This window comes from Durio zibethinus, chromosome 23 (genome assembly GCF_047325235.1).
Source record: "Durio zibethinus cultivar Kanyao isolate XHJ-2024 chromosome 23, ASM4732523v1, whole genome shotgun sequence".
In the NCBI taxonomy this organism is placed as follows: Eukaryota; Viridiplantae; Streptophyta; class Magnoliopsida; order Malvales; family Malvaceae; genus Durio; species Durio zibethinus.
Window position 1 is genome coordinate 6,399,390 of NC_143184.1, and position 17,714 is coordinate 6,417,103.

The 17,714-nt window shown below is 30.6% G+C and overlaps 1 protein-coding gene across 1 annotated transcript; it reads left to right on the forward strand.

Annotated features, from left to right (window-relative positions):
* Window positions 1–13,793: 13,793 nt before the first annotated feature.
* LOC111314364 (putative indole-3-pyruvate monooxygenase YUCCA8) lies at window positions 13,794–15,982 on the forward strand. The gene is made up of 3 exons (XM_022915636.2): window positions 13,794–14,677; window positions 14,777–15,148; window positions 15,438–15,982. Exons 1-3 carry the CDS (start codon window positions 14,003–14,005, stop codon window positions 15,663–15,665), a joined length of 1,275 nt encoding a protein of 424 aa, XP_022771371.2. The 5' UTR covers window positions 13,794–14,002; the 3' UTR covers window positions 15,666–15,982.
* Window positions 15,983–17,714: the final 1,732 nt, after the last annotated feature.

The following is a 17,714-nucleotide window of genomic DNA, read 5'->3' on the forward strand; positions in this document are numbered from 1 at the left end:
AAATATATCAATTTATTTATTTTTGGTACAAAAGAAGTCACGAGTCAAAATTTGAAAAAAATAAAATAAAAAAAGTTTACAGGTGACATCCAGCAGACATCCAATCAAAATTTTTGGATATGCTGATCAAGTCAAAATTTGCTATTCTTGCTAATGTTCTCGACAAGGTGACATCCAGCAGTCAAAATTCTGCCAGTACCACATCAACTTTAATTCCCCCATTAAATTCCCCTGGATTTTCATGGTCCAATCGAAATGTCCTCTAGCCTCCATGTCAGCAGCCGACTAGTACAGCTGGCAATGGATTGGTCCCATGTTCACCTGATCAGAGCCATTCCTTCTAAGTTTTGTTCTAACCCATTACCCACCCCTCGACCTCTACGTTTGGTCCATGGTTCTTATAGGGTTTCTCTCTGAGTCTCACGGTCACACTCCATCGGCTGCGGCTGGTGATTACCGGTTAGACATACACCCATGCCATCCACGTGCATCATACAGCCATCTGGCCATATTGGGTCCATTTTAAGGATCGGACTTGAACTTGATAATTGCACTAACATTTTTTGCTTCTTTGACTTGTCTTAGTTTTTTTTTATTCTTATTTTTTAAGCAACAAATTATCTTTTTAGAGAGACATCTCGACAGTACTATAAACTTTTTATTCAGAACTTAGAAGTTTTGAATTTGAATTATGAGAATGACAAAAAAAGTTTAAAATTTAAAGTAAAGAAAAAAAAGTTAGTTTTTATTATATGAATTTCAACAAAAAAAAGGACAAATTGTTTAATTATGCTCCCAAGAGAAGTCAAATTCATTTTAATTCAATATATGCATACACGCTCAATCTATTTAAACGTGTTAAACGTATTTTTGTACATATAATATGTATATTTATGCAACACATTTTATTTAAATATATTTTTTATATTTTAGACATATATATCATTTACTTATAAATCATGAATAATATCATTGTTGTAATTCATCTCGATGGGACATGCTTTTTAAAATTCATATACAATATTTTTAATACTTGTAATGATCGATGTGTATTCGTGTTATATTTAATTGTCAATTCTAATGTTGATCGTAAGTTTTTAGATTTTTGGACCACCTTTTCGTGTAAAACTTTCTAAATTAGCACAAAGAAATTATTCCAAAAGTTGAATGATTATGACAACTCAATGGAATAGGAATTTTTTTTTCTCATTGCATACTGGATAAGGAATGGGATAGTAAAATTCAAACTCCCACTTTATAAATGTTTTCTTTTTTTTTTTTAATTATTAAGCTAAAAAGCTGAAGACAGGTTATATAAAAAATAACTCTGTATTGCACAATATTTGGTCTTATAATTAGTCAACCATTTTATATACTATAATAATATTAATATGATTGACATTTTGATTTGGGTATAAATATATGTCCTATAAATTTGAAACATTAATAAAGCTAGGAAATGATACATATGAAGCTAAATTAAACCTGGGAAATAAATTAGCTCAAAAATAAATAAATAAATAAATAAATAAAATATCCATTGAAATTAACATATATAAAATCCCAATAAATTGATTAAACCCGTAAATTTATCATTTAAACTTAATTAATTCAAGTGGTTCTCATGGGATGAGATTTTAGTAAAAATTATAAATTTTTTTATATATGTAATTTTTTTTTATAAATTTAAATATTTAATTTAGAAAATATCAACTTCAAAGTCAACGTGATTGTTACAATCAGAGTCACAATCACAACATCTAAATTATCCAAATATATATATATATATATATATATATATTCCAAAATTTGTGTTGATTGACTAAGGAGATGGTGTGGACCCCAGACTGAGTTAGTCGTCTCGGTTCTCACATGGCGCACACCATGTCCCTTGCCTCACGACGTTGGTGCAGAGAAATTTTCAAATATGACTTTAATTATTTTTGGATTAATGTTACGAGTTATTCTTAAATTATAATAAAATATTTAATATAATATTTAAATTAAAATTTTTTTAATATAATATCTAAATTATAAATTTATTAATTAATATGATACTTTAAAAATGATTTGTATATCATTTAATTTATCGTAATTTAAGAGTTAATCATGTTAAAAATAAATACTACATCAATTAATAAATTTATAATTCAGATATTAAATTAAAAATTTTTTAAAATTCATATACCACATTCAAGTAATTACGCTCCAAACATCTTAACAATTAGAAATAGTGTAGGGCTTATTAATTAGGATGTATAACAAGAAAAAGGCAAACATTTTGGGTTTAATTCATTTCATTTATTTATAATCATGATCAATGCACTTAATTAAAATGTCCTAAAAAAAAGTAATACCCTTTCATTAGAAAAATGCAAATGCAGTTTAATTGTTGGTCAAGAACAGAATAATTGATTACATATAGCAGCATATTAAGTTTGGTGCAACAAAATGTAAAAAATTAAGGACAAATCTCAAATTTGAGTAAAAATTTCAATACCAACTGTCTCGTGCAATTCTCTTAATATTCCATAGTTGTAATTTCAAAGGTTTTTCTTCCATGTGGTCACAGTCAAACTTGTTTCATGATCCATGCAACTTGAAGCATTAACTCACGTTCTGGTTTCCCTACATTAGGGATCTGCATTAAAAAATAAAAATTAAATTTCTCATCAAAGTGAAAAAAAATAGGAATGAATTCAAAAAAGGCAAATAAAAATTATAAGAAACATAAATTGTTTTTGAACTCAAAATAAATATTTATTTTTTTCACCAAAAAAAGTATATTATTGCTTGAAAGAAAAGGAGTCAACACAAAGAGGTTGACTTGTAGACATGGTTTAAAGGTATTGGAACATGAACCCTAATTGACTTTCTACTTTTTGGGGAAGCAGAAATAGTTAAGTTTAATTACAACCCATCACATGGTCTTAAAAAAATTAAAGAATTAATTGAGATGATTTACACAATTAATATTGGACGGTTATGATCACTCTTAAGCTATACGATCATCCCTTGCTTTAAGTTTCTTTCAAAACCGTGACCGACCTTTGAATACTGCCTTTGCAATACACGTTCAACAAAAAACAATGGGTTAACGCGTTAAGCGTTACGAAATTATAAAATATTTTTAAATATAAATATTTATGGGAAATTTAACTCTCCCTCCCTCGAACATTTCTTTTTGTAGCATAATAATTAAATCTAGTTTTTCAAGGATAATTAAAGAAAGATTATAGGGTTCGGAGGGGACCATTAAAGCTATGGAAATGCAGGTACGCTCGTCATCGATGTGGGAATGTGCATGAATCTTCTTGATGCTAAAACAACCACACATATGTTTCGATTTTCCTGACAGTTTTGCTGCTTTGGGCTTTGGTTTTCTGTGTGTGACAGCCTTGAGATTCTCGTTCAGGGTTTAGGGTTTAGAGATACTAGAGTCATATATGCCTCTCCCCTCACTTATTTGTGTCTCTTTAATTTTATTATTATTATTATATGTATCCACCTTTTGTCAGAGAATTTACTAGGAAATTGGACATTAAACAATTGTAGCTTAATTACTGGCCAAAGAAAAAACAAATTTTGCTTGCTCTCCTAGCTCTTGGGAGTATGTTATTTCAGCTTCATGGGTAAATATTATTTGGGGTAGGCATGGATAAACCCTAAATTTTATTTATTTCAAATATATAAAATATTGGTTTAATGACGTCAAAGCATTCAATTCAAAGATAAGTATAGCCGATTCAAATTCATTTTTTTAAATACCCATAATTAACAGTATGTGGAAAATGGTGGGGATAGTCAAATTAAGCATAAGTGGAAAGTGGTATTGATTAAAAAATTTAACCATGATTAACAAACAATTAAGTTTACCATAATGTGAGAAGAGCATATATACACTTGGACTTAATTAAATTGTTATTAATTATCAACTATGTAAAACATAAACATAAAACTTCATGTGACATGCATAGAATATAGGTATGTGGATAAACGTGGGAAGAATAAACTCTTTTAAAGTGCTAATTATAAATTAACTATTTTCATCATTAAAGAGGTCATCACATGTTTAACCTCTAATTTCAAACCCTAATTCCCAACTTTTTAAATTAAAACCAATGATCATCAGATCACCCATCTTTCTCTCTCTCTCTCATCAACCAAAACTTGGAAAACCTAAATTCATGTGTGTAGTTTTTTGGGGCTCAGATGGAGGGTCGGCACCTAGAATTAAGAGAAATCTATTTAAAAATTCACCAAATTAAAATAAGGGTTTTTTTAAGCTTATAATGATAAAAGAATGGGGGAATCATTGCCACATGCAAAGCTTTGGTTGTGAGAGGTGCAATGCCCCTAGCATGGTATCTAGATAGCTTGAACTTGAAATCCTCTAAACAGCAAAGAGAAATAAAATTAAAGGAGAAATATTAAGAGAGATTACTTCAAACTTCAATCACTTCCAAAAACTGTTTTACCGACATCATCAATGGAATAATTTATAATATGGCTGTTGGCATTTGTTCTTTAATTAATAAACAGAAGATCAATTAGGAATGAATTAAGTCAGACTAGGGAATATTGAGGTCACCCACATTCAATTTAGCTCAATGATTTAAATCATCACAATCAATGCATCCCTCATTAATTGCTTTATATTATTGACATTCTCTTGTTTATTTTGACTGCATAACGGATGCCTATAGGTGTTGTTTAAGAATAATTAAAATATTATTTTTAAAATTACATTTAATGTATTGTTTTTACTAAACTCAAAACGATAATATATTAATTATACTTTTCTTTCGTTAAATGTCACCTTAATTGGTGCCACTTGAAACCAATTAGCATTTTCATAGATGAATATGTGTTTTAGTTTTATTAATTAACCTATCATTAATGTAATTCTTACATTTTTATTTTTGGATCATAATTATTTACGACCCATTTAAATTGAAATAATATTTTTAAATTTAATAATTTTAATCCAAAAATCCAAAAAATTATAAGAATTACATTAGTATAAGTAGATCCCTAGTATGTATATAGTACATTCTACTAATTACAATCATTAAGACATTAACAAAGAGAAATATTATATCCAACTCTTGCCAAATTAAGAGGTTTTGATACTACTGTCATCGAATCATACAATGTAAAAGTTCAATTCAATTCAATAGGAAGAAAACTAACTGAGAAAACATGTTGGTGTCACAACTACAAATGAAGATACATATTATTCGAGCATCTTACAGCACAAATCAAAGATTTTATTCTTTCCAGCAGGGTGTATCAATATTCATCTATATTTTTAACCTCAAATTTTTAGGATTAAAGATGCAACAACTAATTAAGCTAAAACAAAATGCATGGTTTATAGAAAAGGAATTAATCCAATTTCAAGTGTATGAAGAATCAGCTAAAGATTCCTTCCCTGTAAAACAAATAGCAAATAGCCAATAACTAGCTTATCACCTGATTTCATACATATTTGCTCTAAACAAATCTTAGGTGAAAAAAAAAGAATTAATTAAATAAAATTTCATAAGTTTTGACCATATATATGTTGCCATGATAAATCTTGCATTTGACAAAAATATTTTCATACAAAAGAATTAATCATTATTATTTTGGGTGCCAATAATTTTTACTAAGATTTTAGTTCTTCTCATGTCCAAAATAAATCTAAACACATGCAAGAAAATATTCTGAGTGGATATGTATAAGTACTAAAATTGCTATTGTCTTCTTGCTAGTACATGTTTAAATAAGATAAAACATGAGAAAGTTTTTGAAATAAGAAGATCTTCTAAATCTTTCTAAGCTTCTAGTGCCTACTTGTTAAATAATTTAAAATGAAAAAAAGTTTTTTTTTTAATGTGCTAATATTTATAGATTTGTTGATTTGAATTTTCCTTTCTTATTTAATTGGGGTGTTGTTATATGTTCTTAGAAAACTGTGATGTTGCCATGTGCCCCCATATTCTTCTACATTGTAGAATCCAAAAAATATGCTTGGTCTTTTATTTATTTTTTGTGCTTTTGTTACTTGATTTTAGTTATTTGATTAATTCTTGAAATACTTTTTTTTAGAATTAGAGAGTATCCTTGAACATTTTTCGTTAAGTTTTTTTGGGTCCCTATTTGGTTGATACTTATTTTTTATAAAACAAAGTTACATTTTATACTTTTGTAATTTTTTTATGAAGTTATAAGTAAAAGAAAAATTATAATTATAATAAAGTATTACATCATATAAGAAACCTTTGAATTAATTAGAAAAATCCAATAAAATTGAACCAAACTTGCACACAATAGAATTTGAATTTAAGATCTCAAAATTTCAAAACTTCCTTATCAACAAACCAAAGCCTTATTGAGATACTTTTCTAATTATTAGGTGTAAAGGGGTTATTTTTAAATATAGATGAGTATTTATAATAATGGTATAATAAAAATTTGAAAGGAGTGGGTGTCATGAGTATGCATCTATAGTTTATACATAGAAACCGAGAGAGAGAGATAACTTCTAATGAATGACAATTATCAATCATGGAAATAAAACTTCTTGCAATCTTTTAGGGCCTCTCTTAATTATGAACTTAACCTAACCTTGGAATTAAATTAATTAATTAATTAATATATTCTGCAATTAATAAGTAAAGATATACGTTTTCTCACTTGGTTGACCAAACTTTGTTAAGATTAATTAGAAAATGAAAGAGATTAACTTACATTAATATAAAATTTTTCAGTTTTATATCTTTTTCTAATAATTGATTTTAGAATCAAACTGATGAAATTAAACCACTTTTGCTTTTTCGGATTTGTCTCTCTCATCATTTAGATCTATTAAAATTAATTATTAATAAAATTATATAAAACTAAAAAATTTTATACTGGTTTAAGTTAATCTTGTCCCATTAAAAAAAAAAAAAGGTATAATATAACAAAAAATATATAGAAATACTTAAAAAAAAAGTCTTAGCTAGCATTAACCTGAAGTTCAATTCTGGCGTCCTTAATTTACCTTGAGCATCTCTTAATTTCATTGACATACATTTTTAAAATTAATGTTGAAAATTTGTTTGTTATATAGTGATTTTAATTTTTCAAAAAATATAATAATGATTTATATTTGATACACTAACAGTATATAAATTTTATATATTATCATTAAACTATAATTGTCACGTTATTAATGAGCAAATTTTTAAAAATTAAAAATATTAAAATTTAAATAATAAAAGTTTGTTTCAATTTATTTTTAAAGGCCTCTCAGCTTTTAAATTTATTTATTAATTATATGACAACCAGTGGTTTAATTATAATGTATAGAGTTTATATATAGTTAAAGCATCAAATATAAACTTTTATAGTAAATAGTGCTAAGCCCTTTTTGTTAGAAATATATATGTTAATAGTAAATCATATATATTTTTGGCCAAAAGCAAACCATATATATAGTAGAAATACAAAATATATAAGTACATAAAATTTAAAATGAAATACATATAGGAACAATAGCAAAAATCATGAAGTGATCAAAAGTCTATAGCTGAGATAATTGCAATTATGCACGTTAATATGAAGTAATTTAAGATAAATTCAAGTATTAAATAGTACTGCAAATTCAGTTTATATACATAAAAAAATTTTCAAGGCAACAAACATACTACCAATATATGCATAGTCATATACAAATTATGCATATATATAATATAGTAAAATATGTATAAATACAAATATATATTATATTTACTACCACCTCCAAAAAAAAAAGGACAATGATAACTCTTTTATACATACATATATATATATATATAATATAGTGTTAAGGAGGGAGGAGGAGTTTTTTTTTTTTTTTTAAGTGGCATTCCCGGAAACTCTTTTAACTTTGTGAGTGGTCAAGTTGGAAACGGAGGTTCCACGGCAGCCGCTTATAAAACAGTGTAAATTGGTGGGTGAGAATGAGGAGGCAGTTCAGTTATATATAGCCAATTAATGGTTTTGCCTTTCTTGAACTTTTCATTACGCGTGACTAATACTATAGATTTTAGCAAAAGCCATTTTGGGTCGACCCTGTAGTTTTTATTTATAATTTTCTTTACACAAAAGGCGCTAACTTCCTTAGCAAATTCCACCACCGACTGCTCAGAAAAGTATCAAATGAAACGTCTATGATCTTGCTAGCTATGAAGAAATCCAAATTATAAAACTACAAAATCCATCCCTAAAAGTAGAAACGTTGGGTGGTGGTGGAGCAAAGCAAGGCTGTTCACTTGGTGTGGCAGGATAATATATATCCCTATCAGGGTCACATATCATGCATGGGATATGACTATTAACCATAAATTATTTTTTTTTTCTCTCCTTCTCTTCATATATATAAATATATCTTTGTATGTTGCATTTGGAGGCTTGTTTTTAGTTTTGTTTATATTAAATTGTCTTGAAGGTGGTAATGATGATTCTACTCATTCTCTCGAAATGATTTTAATATGGTTAACCTTAGAAACGCCAAACCCCATGGCTCTCAATCTTTTCATGAAAAGGAGAGACCTACATGGAATTCAAGGTCGACTCAATGGCAATGCACATGCTTCCCCCTCTCCCCATGCCGACCTCATGAAATTTTTACTCATCAACACCACCAAGTGGGATGGTGGGGGCTAGCTAGTTAGCTACCTCTTTAGTTCCAATAACTGATCATTTTTTTTTTTTCATATAATCATAAAGTTGTACTTCGACAGGTCTATTCCAGGAAAGTACAACTACAAACAAACCCTAAACCTAAAAGCCTTTCAACGACTAATCAGCATCGTAATCAGCAAAAAAAGCAAAAACGAAGCTCCTTAACAATGAGGAGTCATGCTTGTCAAACTCACAAGCATTCACCGAAAGCAACAATGCTTATCGGCCTTCCACGTACCTTGAATGAAACATTTAATTAACTTTTTTTGTAATTTGAATACCATAACAAAAATGGTTATTCATGTACGCTTTGAACCTCTAGAATATCCTAGTACTTCACAATCTTTATCATTCTCTCTTCACACCCTGTTACATTCTGACATATATTTCATCCAATTTCCCAGTTTTTTCCCCATTGCTCTTGGTGTTTGATATATATACACTTGCACTTCAAGGGTATGTATACCTTTAAAGTCAGATAAACCCAAGTTAATAATAAGCAAGAAAGACTATAATTTGTGAGGAATATTGGTGTAAAAATTTTGTTTTTCCTTCTCACATATGATATCCGAGCTTAATGGACCATGAAATTGTAAGCTTAGAAACAAATAGTTAAAGAAGTGTTATGTGTGTGTATAATTTCCCAAATACTGCTATATAGTGGACTAGTGTAGTGATTATTGAGCAGATGTTTTGGGGGGAGTGAAGGTTGGGAAAGGGCTGTGAAAATTAGTAAACAAATTGCAGATAGGGACAGACAGAAAGAGGGGTCAACAGATAGCGCAAGGGTGGTGTGGAGGACGGTTGGCAGAATGGGCTTGGTGGGTTGAAGAAGCCTTACAAGTCGCAATCCCAAGGCTATAGAGGGGCTGTTGTAGGGGCTCCCGCCCAAGATTATGACAGTTTGAGGCCACTGTACCGCAACTTGGCTCATCCACTCCAGGAGTGAAGATCGCCCACATCCTAGTTAGCACCTTCTCTGATGCCCGAGAATTAATGTTTGAGATGTGAGAGAGTAACTATAAATAAAAAAACTCACAAAAAAAAAATAATTCATAAGAATTTGAATAATGGCATAATATGATAATTAGATTAAAAGAGATAAAAGTTCACCACCAAGACCAGAAACTAAAAAATACAGAAACACCATCCTAAGAATTTTAATCAAAGATACAGAACAATAGAAGTTCGTCACTCTAGAAAATTCACCTAAGAGATATAGAACGTGAAGAACAATTTAAAAGATTGTTTAAGGATAAAGAAAACTTTTGCCTTCTATCAAAGAATAATAGAAAATATATAGGTTAAAAACATCCCTCTAAGCATATAAACTTTCATATTGCATTGCTAGAATCTTGCCTAAAATCATGGGATTTGCATATGAACATAATTTACCCATTTATTTTTGCAGATTAGATAAATTTGACCACAATCCCATCCATATTTATTTATTTTTTCAATTAGTGTGAACTAAATTTTCTTATTGCAGTCCACCTTATTTATGTATTCAGTAGATTTGGACCAAGGATAGGCCCATATTATTTTTGGATAGGTCTGGCTTAATCTCAGCCCAAGTTGTATGATATGCAGACACTCTAGTGTCAATCTCTTCTAGTTAAAAAAAACCTGTCCTCAAGTCTGAACTAGTATTCTCATCATGGTAAGTGACAAATCAGTAACACTGAAAGTGAGAGATACTCTATAAGTGTCGAGAAACCCTATTTTGTAGGCATTCTTTTCAATACATTGAAAAATTCTAAATAGACCATCTACCTTAGGTTGTAATTTGCTAAACTTTTCAGAGAAAATATCTCTTTCTACAAGTTAATTCACATCAAATCATGTTATTTGAACTTCATAAGTCTTCAATGCATGACTATTACCCTTTTATAGTTCTTATTTTTCTATAAAATTTTATTCTGAACCTATTCATGAAATATTTTGATACTCTTGACTTTTTCTTCTACATCTCCATCAAAATGCTGATCAGTATAAAGTTGAATTAAATCAAATGACAAATTGCATTCTTACTAAGAATAATTTTAAAAGGGCTGTAATCAATGGTTTAACTTGGTGAATGATTGTAGGCAAACTTCACTTGAAATAAAATAAGTTCTCATTATTTTAGCATAACTCATCAAGAAAATTTTTAAGCTATGATTGATAACTTCAGTTTTCTCATCAGTTTAGGAATAATGACAAGGACTGTAATTAAAAATAAATGACTTGGTAAGGGGATACTGATTCCAAAGGAATAAAGCTCTATAAATAGTATAAAATTTTTTGTCATAAATTAGGTACTTCTATAAAAAAATCATTAAGCTTCTCACTGGCAATTAGTTTTTCTTTTTCATTGAGACAAGTATCTATGGGGCCTATGTCATACCACACTTCGTCTTTGTATTGCTTTCCTATAGAAAAAGAAACCAAACACCTCTTGCTAACATTGATTTCATTCTCTTTTTGTAGCCAAGATAGCTTATATGGTTGGAGGTGATCCATTATTTTAAGGCCTAATTTATGCACCATAAAAGTTAAAACAATATTTTCAAAACTTTCATTATCAATTATAACATTACATACCTTATCATGAACAGTACTTTTAGTGTGAAATTTATTCTTGTGTAACCAGTCTTCTTCCTCTACATACATATCACTCACGTCGTATTGTATAACAAGTAAAGATTCAAGATCACCATAGGTCTCTTTAAAACTTTGTTCAAGATCTTAGGGTACTTTAAGAGGTTCTCCTTTAGCATCTTCAATATCTTTATCTTTAACCAACGTAACTATCTTGAGATTTGGATACTCATAATGTATATACCCAACTCCTTGGCTCTTGAAGTCTCTTTGCGTTTGACAGGACTAGATTATGGTTTGTTGGGAATAACTCATTCATTTTTTAAATGTAGATTTGAAGAGGGTTTGATAGGAACACTGGTCTTGGATGTGCTTCCCTTTTTAATATATTTTTTCATCGAAAGATCCCTTTGCTTCAAGTTATGGAGCTTAAGGAAGACGTTTTATCGAAAGTTGTCTGGGCAATACTTCCTGTTCAACTTTTTTTTTCATCTTCTCTCAAGTTACAATTTTTTTCCTGTCTTCTCTTTCACTTTGCTTTTTCAAAATTTTTCACCAAAAAAATGCATGCTTTATAAGTTTGATTGTCACTAACTTCACCTTGCGATGTTCAAGGACGTCATGATATTCGAAGATACACTCCACTATGTATAGCCAATCTAAGAATTCTTCAAGTTGCATCTTTTCATTGAACTCAAAAATCTCTATCTTCAGATTGAATATATTAGGTTGAAGTTAGTTTCTGCATAGATAGTCTCTGATTTATCATGGGTGAGATATGGTGCTATCATTAGACTCACTATTATTTTCATGATATAGATTGGTTTCTCTTTCATATTTTTTGTTCCTCTTTTGTTACCTCCTTATCTCTTCTCTCTCTTCTTGTATATATAGCTGATATTATAGTTGAATGATCTATTATCGCATCTCCTCTATGAAGGCATCCCTTGGGTCAATATTGATAGTTGTTGCAACGTCAGTGTTCGCTTCAACCTCTTCTACTGGTGCTTGACAACGACGACCTGCCATAGCTTTGATACCAATTTGATACCGAGAATTAATGTTTGAGATATGAGAAAGTAACTACAAATAGAAAAACTTACAAAGAAGACAACTTACAAAAATTTAAATAATGACAGATATGATTATTGGATTAAAAGGGATAAAAGTTCACCACCAAGACTAAAAACTAAGGGATACAGAAACATCCTCCTAAGAATCCTAATCGAGGATATAGAACAATAGAAATTCACCACTCTAGAAAATCCACCTAAAAGATACAAAACTTGAAGAACAATATAAAAGATTGCTTAAGGATAAAAAAAATTATATTCTATCTTTTACCAAAGAATAATAGAAAATATATAAGTTAAAGACATCCCTTCAAGCACGAAAACTTTTAGATTGTATTACTAAAATCTTGCCTAAAATAATGAGATTTGCATGTGAACATAATTTACCTATTTATTCTTACAGATTACATAAATTTAACCATAATCTCATCTATATTCATGCTCTTCTTTTTCAGCTAGTGTGAACTCAATCTCCATATTCTAGCTCACCTTATTTATGTATTTAGTAGATTTTGAACAATGATAGGCTCATCTTATTTTTGGATAAATCAACCTTAGTCTCAACTCAAATTATATAATGTGTAGACACTCCGGTATCACTCTCTCTGCCACTTAGGCTTCATTTCACAGCTTTTTGTTAATTTATTCCACCTATATAATTTTTTTATTATTTTTTGGGCTTTCAAGAAAAAAATCCTTAACATGGGTCCATAGAATTAGACCAAGATGTTGTGCCATTTTCCTTGCTCCCTAATTCTCCCTCTAATCTCCCTGCTTAATCTTTGCATTATGGGACTTTTTGTTGTAGCTATTGATTTCTTAAATGTAATTGTTAAACAAGCAACATTGCAATCATCTCAATCACCTTCTTCTCAAATTTGCTTGGACGTATACATATGATCAAACAGAAGTGCTAATTAATTTTGATTATGCATTTAATTATCCTTTTCATTTTCTATATAATAACACCATCAAAATTCACATACGATAATTGATATAAAATAATATGGAATCTTAAGCTTCCTATGAAATCAACATGCACATTTGATATTGGACATCGTAATCATTGGAATTCTATGTTTTCATTGGGATATTTGCTTATTTTATAACCAGCTACTTGGTATAATAATTTCTGAAAAAAAATCAAAAACAAAAATAGTACTCATGGTTATTATTATTATTCGATTAAAAGCTATATATATATATATATATATTCACATCTTTCCGATAACAAAAACTTTCTAAAGGAAAGAATAAAATAATTTCCAAAATGTATGCTAATTCTTCATGAAATCAATTTTTAAGCAAGTATAATGTATATAGAATCTATGAAAATATTCCATGCAACAGCTATCCATTTTGAAACTGGCCCTTTCAAACCGCATTAATTCTTGAATCTAATCACGTGGTCCTGCCACGCTATTTAAGCACTCCTCCACCCCCTCCTCTCCCTCGCTCCAAACCAAGAACAATTCAATTCTCTACTCAACAAACATCAACATCATCTTTTTTTTTCTCTCTTTCAACTCTATATTGTGTTCACCAATATTCAAAAACAAACTTACTCTTTCACACTCTTTAGCCTAACTTAAACAACACCAAACAAAGAATTTCAAGTTTCTCCTGCATTTTTGGAATCCAGTCTTTTTTTCACAATGAAGAACTTGTTTCGCCTTGTTGATCAGGATCAAGATTTCTTTCAACGTAAATGGACTTTGGTCAATGGTCCGGTCATAGTTGGTGCCGGACCATCAGGGCTAGCCACAGCTGCTTGCCTTAGAGAACAAGGGGTGCCCTTTGTTGTCCTTGAAAGGGCTGAATGCATAGCATCTTTGTGGCAAAAACGCACCTATGACAGGCTAAAGCTTCACCTTCCCAAACAATTCTGCCAACTCCCTAAACGACCTTTCCCTGAGGATTTCCCTGAGTACCCAACAGGGAGACAGTTCATTGAATACCTTGAATCATATGCTAAGCATTTTGACATCAACCCAAAATTCAATGAGTGTGTGCAGTCAGCTAGATATGATGAGACCAGTGGTTTCTGGAGGGTTAAGACCGTTGTTACAAGTGGCTCAAAGAAGATTGAGTTTGAGTACATTTGCCGCTGGCTTGTGGTGGCCACAGGTGAAAATGCCGAGCGTGTGGTACCTGATATTGAAGGATTGGCTCATTTTGGTGGTGAAGTTATCCATTCTTCTGAGTACAAGTCTGGTGAAAAATTCCAGGGACAAAAAGTACTAGTTGTCGGCTGCGGCAACTCTGGCATGGAAGTTTCTCTTGATCTTTGCAACTATAATGCTTCACCCTCAATGGTGGTTCGCAGCTCGGTAAGTCATCAGCACATACCTTTATCAGATAATCTTTAAAGAGAAAAATAACCATGAGATTGAATTCTAATGGGCTTTTTGTTCTGTTTTTTTCAACAGGTTCATGTCTTGCCAAGAGAAATTTTTGGGAAATCAACATTTGAATTAGCTGTTTTGATGTTGAAATGGCTACCCCTTTGGCTTGTTGACAAGCTTATGTTGATTTTAGCCTGGTTGGTGCTCGGAAACATTGAGAAATACGGACTGAAAAAACCATCAATGGGTCCATTGGAACTCAAAAACACTAAAGGAAAAACCCCTGTATTGGACATTGGTGCATCGGAAAAAATCAGATCAGGTGACATTAATGTTGTTCCTGGAATCAAGCGTTTCTCACGTGGACAAGTTGAGCTTGTTAATGGTGAAAAACTTGATATAGACTCGGTTGTTCTGGCTACCGGATACCGCAGCAATGTTCCCTCCTGGCTTGAGGTGAGTATATGTTCTAAACTCCTCTGTTCAGCTTTTGAACCTTTTGTTATTTGAAAAAAAAAAAAAAAAAAAAGAAGAAGAGAAAATAATAGGGCTCTCTCTTCTACTGAAAAATGTCAGACTATGATTTGTCCTATTACCTTAAACCACAAACATTTATCATTTTTTAAAAGTTAAAAAACTGTTTTTAAGAACCTTCTACAGATTTTATTCTGAATTTTCTATCTTTGACAAATATAGAGTGTTTTGGGCAAATGAACTAATCTTTTTTTGGTACCATGATGAACAGGAAGGTGAATTCTTCTCCAAGAATGGATTCCCAAAAGCACCCTTCCCACATGGTTGGAAAGGCAATGCTGGACTGTATGCAGTTGGGTTCACAAGGAGAGGGCTCTCTGGTGCTTCCTCAGATGCCATGAGGATTGCACAGGACATTGGCAAGGTCTGGAAAGAGGAAACCAAGCAGCAGAAAAAGAGAACTATAGCTTGCCATAGACGATGCATTTCACAGTTCTAAATTTCTCATCAGGAAAAAAAAAAAAAAAAAACCTCAAAAAAGAGTATTTCTGCAGCAGCTAGGAAATTGCCTTTGTTGTTTTATTTTTTTGTGGTGTAAAAAATAAACTTATTGTAAATTACAAAAAAAAAAAAGGAAAAAGAAACAAAACAGATAGCACAGGCCAACAGAGCCCTCTCCGAAGCCCCACGTTTTGATTTCTTTGGGCATTTTGTAAACTGAGGATGATGAGGCTTTCTTTGTTTCTTTTATTTTCTTTTATTTTCATACAGTGTTCGTACTTTGTACCATAATTCAGTAATCAAGTCAAACGATACAGTTTCCTTTCTGTATTGGTCATTGCTCTGTCTCTTTTTGTTGATTTTGGTTTCAAGATTTTATTCATAGTGCTAACTAATTTACACTAAGTTCCAATCCACGAAGATGCATGTCTTTGACATAGCAAAAGCCTCAATCTCAATCAGTAAAAGGTGATAGTGACACATGAATCATTGAATCTGCTATACATGAATCATTGAATCTGCTCCCTCTACACAGTTCAGGAAAGACCTCCATTTTTATCAATGATTCTTTGGTCTATTTTTTCCTACCACTCTTTTTTTGAGGATAGCCAAACTCTAAGATGGGCTACGCATAACTATTCCCTTAAATATTAGTATTATCTTTTTTTCATTTGCAATCCAAGGCATATCAAAGCTCTCATGGCAAAATTACAGTTAGATATTTCTATAAAGCATAGAATCGAGAAATGAGAACTAGTTCATGAGTTTATGTCACAATGAGCTGCTCCAATGTATTAACTTAAGCGTAAGGATACTACATATCATGGACTTATGGTTGGAACTTACGAGTACAAAAATGAAATTAACTGATGGCGTCGGCGGACTCAAGCCGAAGAGTTTCATTGTATTAGACTGACATGATAACCAACTACAACCACGACACCAAGCTGGTCTGCAATGAGAAATTTTTATAAATTGCAACGAAAATGTGATAAGAAAAGAATAGATGAGACGTTTAGATGAAGGGTATGGAGGTGTGAATGTCCCTAACATGCAATGGTACATAATCAATGCCTTGTAGGATAGAAACAAAATGGAATTTTAGAAGCTAGGAATATGTTTCCCGTTGGTTTGCCTTGTATTATTCGCCTCAAATTCTACCATTGTTTCACTAATTGGAGCAGAGTAAGAGGAAAATGAAAAGCTAGAATGTAGAGATGCATGGAAGAACCGATGAGACCAAATTTCACACATTCTCGACCAAAATTAGCTAGGGATTTGCCTATTTGGATGGAAGAACCGCTATCCGAAAACAGTTACAAGAATTGAGTTTGCTAATTTGAAGGGAAGAACTGATATCCGATAAGATTTTCATGTCAACACGACGACATCCATGGAATATGGAAGGCTAATATAAACATTGAAGAGGATCTGCAATTCTGTCTGATAAGAGCACCTGCTTTTCCATTCATATAACCTTAGTACTCACACAATCTAAATCTAAACTTTTGAAGTTTATTTAATCTCATCTACAAATGCCTTGGGCTCCATTTGATGAGTAGTGGATTAGTTTCATGAAATTGAAAATAACAATAAAAATAAGATTAATTACTATAATAATAAAATTAAAATTAGTAATGTATTTAGATTAAACGAGGCAATAGCAATGAAGTAAATTGCAATGAAAAAAAATTACTAAGGCCACAAATTAAATTGTAGGTAATAATAAAGTTTTAAATTATTTAACATTTATAAAACTGATAATAATTATAAATTGTTAAATTATTTTTATATCAAATAATAATTAAAAATGAATAAAAATAATAATACATAAAATAATATTTTTATTATATTAAATTAACAAAAATATCTTACTATTTTTAACAATAATTAAAATAAAAAAAATTTATTATGAAAAAATATTTTTATAATTATACTATTATATAAAGGGTAAAATTGAAAAAAAAAATCAGTAAACCACTAGAACAAAATTCATCGGTGGCTAAAAGCCACTAATTGTGTTGCACCTAAGACATCTAAAGATGTC

What these genes read in the sequence shown, in the direction of transcription:
- LOC111314364 (XM_022915636.2), top strand. Translation starts at nt 14,003, where the DNA reads ATGAAGAACTTGTTTCGCCTTGTTGATCAGGATCAAGATTTCTTTCAA. An exon ending in CAATGGTGGTTCGCAGCTCG is followed by an intron (nt 14,678 to 14,776) that starts GTAAGTCATCAG and finishes TTTTTTCAACAG; the next exon opens with GTTCATGTCTTGCCAAGAGA. An exon ending in ATGTTCCCTCCTGGCTTGAG is followed by an intron (nt 15,149 to 15,437) that starts GTGAGTATATGT and finishes CATGATGAACAG; the next exon opens with GAAGGTGAATTCTTCTCCAA.